The following is an 8,387-nucleotide window of genomic DNA, read 5'->3' on the forward strand; positions in this document are numbered from 1 at the left end:
CAAAAAAAAAAAAAGAATTATTTTATTTAACTTTATTTATTTATTTACTTATTTTAATTTGACCAGAGAGGAAGAGAGAGAGAGAAAGTGAGAAAGCAAGCTGTCAGGTCCAGGACTCGAATTGTGGTTGGTCATGTGGGAGTCCAGTGCCCTTAACCACCATGCCACCTGCCGGCCCCTAAACACCATTTTTTTAAAAAAAAATCAAATAAAAGACCTGGACATCTGTGGTGACAGGTGCTAATTTGATCTGAGTCCAAAGGCCCCAAGAGTGGATAAGGTGTGACACATCTTGAGCATTCCCATGGGTACACAGGCAAGACTTGCCATGCCGTCCTAGCTGGGGACTTTGCAGAGAGTGGGTAACTCTAACTCCGATAGCTACAACAGACATTCGGCCTCTTATGTCACCAGTTTACACTGCGTTGTCAGCGAGACCTGGCATGCTGGCCACAGGGCAGCTAGACTCCAGGAGACAGGATCTGTGACGTAGCTGTACAAGTTCAGGCCTGTGCCAGGGCTGACAGGCTCTTTGGGGGTTGTTCCCGCTGAGGAGTGAACAGACTCTCACCTGAAGAAACCCTTGCAGCCCTCACAGGTCAGAGCGTGGAAGTGATAGCCTGTGGCTCGGTCCCCACACACCACACAGCTCCTCGGGTCATCCTCCTCACTGGCCATGGCTCCAGAGGCCGGGGTGGCTGTCACAAATCGCTGCGTGTGGGAGGGGTTGGTCAGCTCCGGGCCACCCTTGACCCTCTTGCCCTTCTGCAGAGCCTCTTCCCAAACCTGTCCTGGCCTTGACCCCAACCCTGTCTGGGCTTGAGTGATTTTTAGTCTTTGGCCCCCACAGATTTCCTCCCTGCTCCCTTAAGCAGCATGTCCGCAGATCTGGCGTGGAGCGCCATACCCCAGACTCCCTCGCAGCCCTCCTTCCCTCTGAGCAGAGGAGCTGCTAGCGATTAGGGGTATGACCCTCAGTACCTGAAAACAAGGGGCTGCTGGTGCGTGTGGCCTCCAGTTGCTCCCAGTGGCTACGTGGGTAGGGCCCAGACTCTGGACCCAGGGCAGAGTCTGTGGGGAGGTTTTCCCAGCGTGCCAGGGTGCTGGCTGGTGGCACGTGGGGAGGGACTGGGGAGGGTGGGCACCTCCTGAGTTATTAGAAGCTGCCTCTTATCAGCATCGTGGAGGTTTTCCCTGCTGGCAGGAGTTATGCTGGATCTGCTGTCTCCCATGTACGCAGATCCCAGACACACGGCCAAGAGGGAGCGGCAGGCAGAAGCGGCATGCTCTGTAACATGCAGCATGTGAACAGTGAAAGAAGAGGCGCCGGGCCAGGCAGTGGCACAGTAGTAGCACCACTGAACCCACATGGAAGAAGTCCTGGGTTCGTGTCCCGAAACTGCCCTGAGCATGCCAGGTGCACACACACCTATGACCTGGGCTGGCAAGGTGGGTGATTGCATGGCGCAGGGTCTCTGCCTCTCTCTCTCTCTCTCATGGAAATAACAAATAACAAATAAATTGGGGCCAGTCATGTGGCCTAGTGGTTTAAGGGAATTAGATCTCACATGGCTAACCACATGGTTCGAGTCCTGAACCTGGTAACTTGAAAAATGCACTGGGGAGAAGGGCTGGCAGGTGGCAAAGTGGTTAAAGGTGCTGGACTCCCACACGGCCAACCATGGTTCAAGTTCTGGATCTAGTGTCTTTCTTTCTCACTGTCATTCTCTCTCTCTCTGTCTCTCTCTCTCTGGTCAAATTAAAAAAAAAAAAAGTTAAATAAAATAATTCTAAGAAAAAAAGATACAGAAAAAATGGATTGGGTGTGTGTTCATGTGTGCCCCAAATCCCAACAGGATGGGGAGATGGAGAAGAGTTTGCAGTGTGGTCACACCCATTAGGAGAGGTGTTTTCTTCTCTCTGTCTCTCTGTCTCTCTCTGATGACTGCAAGTGCTGTCTGGTAAAGAAGGGAAAGAAGGGAGACCAGCAGTTAGCATAGTGGCTATGTCGCTGGACTCCCATGTAGCCGACATCGATTCGAGTCCCCGACCCAGTGGTTTCAAACTCACACCGGGCGCGTGTGCGTGCGTGCCCAAGATCCCGAGAGGAGAATGGAGGAGAAGGGATTGCGGCATGACCATTCCCCCTGGGGGGTGATTTCTCGCTTTCTGTCTCTATGTCTTTCTCTGTCTGTCTGGTGAGCGCACGCGCCCTATAGCATAAACCTCTCAAAAAAAAAAGAAGGAAAGAAGGAAGGAAGGAACAGATGAACAAAAGGAGAGGAGAAAGAAAAGGAGCCAGTGGTGGCATGGTGGTTAAGGTGACTGGATCTCATATGGCCAACTACATGATTTGAGTCCCAAACCCCATGACTTGAGAAACAAACTGGAAAGGACCAGCAGATGGAGTAATGGTTTCGTCACTGGACTCCCATGTAGTTGACCAGGGTTCAAGTCCTGGATCCGGTGGCTTGAAAAACACCAGGCACATGTGCACATATGCCCAAGATCTCAAGAGGAGAATAGAGGAGAAGAGATTGAGGCACAGCTGTCCCCCTAGGTAGTGATTTCGCACTTTCTCTTTCTCTGTCTCTGTCTCTTTCTCTGCATGCACCCTCTAGCAAAAATCTCTCTTTTAAAAAAAAGAAAAAGAAAAGCACACTGGGAGTGTGTGTGTGCATGCCCGAAATCCTAAGAGAAGAAGGAGAAGGGATTGTAGCCAGGCCATCCCCCCTGGGGCATGATTTCTCACTTTCTCTCTTTCTGTCTTTCTAGTGAGTGCATGCTCCCTGTAGCAAATTAAAAAAAAAAAAAAAAGCCACTGAGTTCGGGACTTGAACCATGCTTGACTACATGAGAGTTCAATGATGTAACTATTACGCCATCTGCTAGTCCCATTATTCTTTTTAAATTAGACCAGAGAGAGACAGAGAGAGAGGGAAAGTGAAAGCAAGCTGCTGGGACTCAAACTGTGGTCAGCCATGTGGGAGTCCAGCCTCTTAACCACAATGCCACCTGCTGTCCCCTCTATAGCAAACAAAACAAAACGGTAAGTGTAGGGGCCAGTGGGTGGCTTGGTGGTTAAGGTGCTGGACACTCCCACATGGCCAGCTGTGATTTGAGTCCCAGATCTGATGGCTTGCTTTCTCACTTTCCATCTCTCTCTGTGTGTCTCTTTCTGGTCAAATTAAAACAATTGAATGAATAAATTAAATAAATATTTTAAAAGAGTTATTTTATTTCACTTTATTTATTTATTTATTTATTTTAGTTTGATCAGAGAGGGACAGAGTGAGAGAGAGAGACAGAGAGAGGGAAAGTGAGAAAGCAAGCAGGTCTGGGACTTGAACCGTAGTCGGCCATGTAGGAGTCCAGCATCCTTAACTGCCATGCCACTTGCTGACCCAAATAATTCTTTTTAATTTTTTTTGGAGAGTTTTTTTTTTTTTTTTTTTTCTATGGGGGGCGGGTGCTCGCCAGGTTGCTATGGGGTGCGTGTGCTCGCCAGGCAGACAGAGAGAGACAGAGAGACAGAAAGTGAAAAATCACCCCCGGGTGGATGGCCACACCGCAATCCCTTGGGCACGCACGCACATGCGCCCAGCGTGAGTTTAAGCTACCAGGTCCAGGACTTGAGCTGCGATTGTCTGCATGGGAGTCCAGCGACATAGCCATTACGTTAACTGCTGGTCTTGCAACTGAGCTGATTTTTAAAGGATGATGAGGAGTTAGGTGGGGAAAACAAATGCAGTTCAGGCAGAGAGTGCAACCTGAGAAGTTCACAAAGTCAGGTGGAGGGCTGGATGATGGCACAGAGGCAAAACATGACTGTGTGAGGCTGACTCACGCTGGAAGGTTCCAGTTTGATGTCCAGAGACCTCCCTGTGCACACGGGACATGCATGTGCCCACGGTCTGGGGCTGGCTGAAGCTGAGAGTGGATCATGACATCAAGACCCCATTGGGGGTGCTGTCTCTCTTGCTCATGAAATAAATAAATAAGCAAACAAACAACCTTAAACAAACAAACAAACAAACAGGGCAGGTCCCATAGCACAACGGTTAAAAAAGTCAGATCCCAAATGTCTGGCTTTGGTCCAAATCTCAGCCCCTGTGACTTGAAAAACACTCTGGGGGCCGCCGCTGCTGCGGAGACCAACGTGGCGGCAAGACCCGCCGCCTGGCACAGAGGCAAAACATGACTGTGTGAGGCTGACTCACGCTGGAAGGTTCCAGTTTGATGTCCAGAGACCTCCCTGTGCACACGGGACATGCATGTGCCCACGGTCTGGGGCTGGCTGAAGCTGAGAGTGGATCATGACATCAAGACCCCATTGGGGGTGCTGTCTCTCTTGCTCATGAAATAAATAAATAAGCAAACAAACAACCTTAAACAAACAAACAAACAAACAGGGCAGGTCCCATAGCACAACGGTTAAAAAAGTCAGATCCCAAATGTCTGGCTTTGGTCCAAATCTCAGCCCCTGTGACTTGAAAAACACTCTGGGGGCCGCCGCTGCTGCGGAGACCAACGTGGCGGCAAGACTCGCCGCCTTCCTCAGAATGCTTGGTCCAAGGAGCCAGTGCTGGCCTTGCTATCGTCCTGCTCTCACTCGGCCTCTACCCCAAGTACTCCATCATGACGAACCACGCCACCCCCTACAACTACCCAGTGCCCCTCCAACATGACGGGAACGTGCCTGATGTGCCCAGCCACCCCCAGGATCCACAGGGCTGCAGCCTGGAGCGGCTGAAGAAACTGTGAGCACTTCTGTTGATAGGGCTCCCTTGGGGCCCCCAATAAAATGTGAACCGCCCCCCTCCAGGAAAAAAACAAACAACAAAAACACACACTGGATGTGTGTGCATTCATGCCCAAAATCCTGATGGGATGGAGTAATGGAGGACAAAACAGTACTGAGCCATGACCACGTTCCATTAGGGGTGCTTCCTCTCTCTCTGTCTCTCTCTCTCCCCCCTCTCCCCTCTCTCTTTCTCTCTCTGGTGACCACACATGCCTTCTGGCAATAATAATAAAAATAATAGCAACAATAATAAGTCAGATACAAAAAGGCAAATGAAGTAGAGCCATTAACTGCAATTTCGACTGGGAGTGAGAAGCCATAGGCCAGAGACATGGGCTGTGAGGTGAGATGCAGGCAGGGCCAGATCACAGGACACCTCCTGTGCCGGCAGTAGTCTGCGATTATCAGGGTAAGCTGGGAAATGGCAGGTCAGATCTCTGTTCTAGAAAGCTCTCGCTGCTGGCAGTTTGGGAGATGAATTTTTATTATTATTTTTTTAATTAATTAATTTTTTTTTAGGGTTTTTGCCATAGGATGAGTGTGCTCACCAGAGAAAGACAGCGAGAAGGAAAGTAAGAAATCACTCCCCGGGGCAGGGATGGCCACACTGAAATCCCTTCTCCTCCATTCTCCTCCTGAGATTTTGGGCCCCCCCACACACATGACTAGCCTGAGTTCCAAGTCACCAGATTCAGGACTCAGACTGCAGCTGGCCATGTGAGAGTCTGGTGCCCTAACCACTACGCTATCTGCTGGCCCCTGGAAGACAGATTTAAGGTGCAGAACTTCAGGCAAATAGACCAGTCAGAAAGCTGTTGCCAAGAAGTACATGAGAGAAGACTAAGCCCGAGCTGGGATGGATAGCTCAGGATGGAGAGGAGAAGGGAGGCTTGAGAAATACATGGGCAGCAAAAGCATGAGAATTTGCTGACTTCTGCGAAAGAGGAAGAAGAGTTACGACCACTAGGGTTTCTAGTGTGGGTGATTGAGTGGGTGGCGGTCCCACCAACTGGGAGAGAGACTATAGCAGGAGGACAAGGGTCTTCCACATTTGGACTTGATCTACTGCCACAGTTGACAATTTACTCCAGCAACAAGCTATCAAGTGCCCACTCTGTGGTTAGAAACCATGAATAACAGAGAAGGTCCTTATTACAGAGGCCGTTACCGTCTAATTATAGACACAATAAGTAAATAAAGGGGCTAACCGGTGGTGTAGTGATTGAGGTGCTGGACTCCCACATGGTTGACTTCAGTTCGAGTCCTGGACCTGGCAGCTTGAAACTCAAGCCGGGCTGTGAGTCTGCGTGCCCAAAATCCCGAGAGGAGAATGGAGTAGGAGGCATAGCAGCATGGCCATCTTCCCTGGGGGGTGATTTCTCACTTTCTGTCTGTTTCTCTCTGTCTCTCTGGTGAGTGCATGTGCCCTATTGCAAAAAGTCTCTCTAAAAAAGAAAAGATAAGTAAATAAAACTCCTAAAATTTAAAAAGAAATATGTAATGAAGTTCTAAATAGTGTGGTAGAGTTTCTTTACAGCATCACAAGTATTAATTGCTTCATTCATTGATTCTTTTTTAAAAAAGAATTATTTAATTTTATTTATCATCATCATCATTATTATTTTAAAATTTGCTACATGGCATATATGCTCACCAGAGAGAGAGAGAGAGAGAGAGAGAGAAAGTGAGAAAGCAAGCAACCAAGTCTGGTACTCGAACGGTGGCTAGCCAAGTGGGAGTCCAGTGTCTTAACCACCATGTGACCTGCTGGTCCCATTTATTCCTCTAAAAAAATATTTATTTTATGAAAGTGAAAGAGAGAGAGAGAAAGATGGCACCCTTACCATGGACGTGTGCCTAACGTGTGCAGGTTGAGCTGGGGAACCAAACCTATGATCTTCCGTACAAATCCAGAATTGCTTGAGCAGGGCATCCCTGCTGTGCGTGGCTAGTGCCCATGGGGGTGATTTCTCACTTTCTCTCTCTATCCCTGTCAAGCACACATGCCCTATAGCAAAAAACCTAAAGGAGAAAAAAAGAACCCATACCTGTGTTAAAGCTGCAAAATATTAATAGATATCACCATTTTCCAGATGAGAAAGCTGAGCCTCAGAAAGTGGAAATTGTTTGTACAAGGACCAAGATTCCCAACAGTTTCTTAGCGGACTTCACCTGGATGTCACATAGGCTTCTCAGAGTCAGTGTGTCTAAATGGAGCTCATTGTCAAGCCCCCACAGACTGACTTGTCCTATGTTGCCCACTTGGTGACTATCCCAACATGAGAAAGTAGAAAGAAAACAGGTTTAAAGTCATACAGACTGGGGCAGGTAGGGTGCTAGACTCTCACATGGCCAACAACAGTTCGAGTCCCAGACCTGACGGCTTTCTCCCTTCCTCTTTCTCTCTAGTGAGCATACATGTCCTATGGCAAAAAATTAAAATCAAAAAATAATTTTAAAATGATATTAAATGTATTTTTTAAAAAATAGGAGCCAGCATGTGGCATAGCAGTTAATGTGCTGACTTCCACGTGACAGACCGTGGTGTGAGTCCTGGATCCTGCAGCTTAAAACTCATGCCACACAATGTGTGTGCCCAAAACCCTGAGAGGAGAGTGGAGGAGAAGGGATCGCAGCGTGGCCATCCCCCTGGAGGGTGATTTCTCACTTTCTGTCTCGCACACACCCTAAGGCTAAAATCTCTATAAATAAATAAATAAAGTCATACAGACTTAGATTCATATTGACTTTGGCTTTTCCTAGCTAAATTACTTTTTTTAAAAAAATAACTTTTTAATTTAACTTTATTTATTTATTTTAATTTGAGCAGAGTGTGAGAGAGAGAGGGAAAGTGAGAAAACAAGCCACTAAATCGGAGACTTGAACTGGTGGTCGGGTATGTGGGAGTTCAGCATCCCTAACCACCATGCCACCTACTGGCCTCTCCCTCCCTTTTCTTTTCTTCAGATTTTTGCCTGAGGACACATGCGCACACTGGAGAGAGATAGAAGGAAAGGGAGAAATCACCCCAGGGAGATGGTCATAGCGCAGTCCCTTCTCCACTCTTAGGATTTTGAGCACACACAGACACACACCTAGCATGATTTTTAAGCCACTAGGTCCAGGACTTGAACTACAGACAGCCATGTGGGAGTCCAGTGCCTTAATCACCAAGCCAAACTACTTTTTTTTTTAAAAAAATATTTATCTCTTTCATGAGAGACTAGGATAGATAGGTACCACCAACAGGGTCCTCATGCCATGATCTACCCCCAGTTTCAGCCAGCCCCAATCATGAGCTTGCACAGGCTGGCCCAGTGTGTACAGAGAGACCTTGAGACGCCGCCTGGGTCCTTCCCACACGGGTTCAATATCGGTGTTGCTGTATTAGCAGAGCTGGTCCTCAATCCCTTCTTTTGCTCACTACCTGATTGTTTGACTTGACTGAGCTCTGCTCTGAGGGGCCCTGGGCATCACACAGCATCCGGCTGGGCTGAGCCCGGACCAGGGAAGGGAAACATGTTTCTTCTTCCCAGGTCAACACTGAGCGCTTGGGGAGGACAGAACATCTTTCTCCACCTAC

At 48.2% G+C, this 8,387-nt stretch overlaps 1 protein-coding gene and 1 pseudogene across 2 annotated transcripts in view; one reads left to right on the forward strand and one right to left on the reverse strand.

Annotated features, from left to right (window-relative positions):
* NR1I3 (nuclear receptor subfamily 1 group I member 3) overlaps positions 1-1,084 on the reverse strand; it is an 8,996-nt gene extending 7,912 nt beyond the window's left edge. For both annotated transcript variants that reach the window (XM_006163123.3, XM_027766185.1), the window contains exons 1-2: positions 982-1,084; positions 572-711 (exon numbers count right to left, since the gene is read on the reverse strand). In XM_006163123.3, coding sequence (XP_006163185.1) covers positions 572-678 — 107 coding nt within the window. In that variant the 5' untranslated portion in view covers positions 679-711; positions 982-1,084. The remainder of the gene's footprint in view (positions 1-571; positions 712-981) is intronic.
* A 3,370-nt stretch (positions 1,085-4,454) lies between these two features.
* On the forward strand, positions 4,455-4,764 carry LOC102469532 (NADH dehydrogenase [ubiquinone] 1 alpha subcomplex subunit 3 pseudogene; annotated as a pseudogene).
* The last annotated feature ends 3,623 nt before the right edge of the window (positions 4,765-8,387 follow it).

This window comes from Tupaia chinensis, unplaced genomic scaffold, assembly GCF_000334495.1.
Source record: "Tupaia chinensis unplaced genomic scaffold, TupChi_1.0 Scaffold141389_1, whole genome shotgun sequence".
NCBI classification, from domain to species: Eukaryota; Metazoa; Chordata; class Mammalia; order Scandentia; family Tupaiidae; genus Tupaia; species Tupaia belangeri.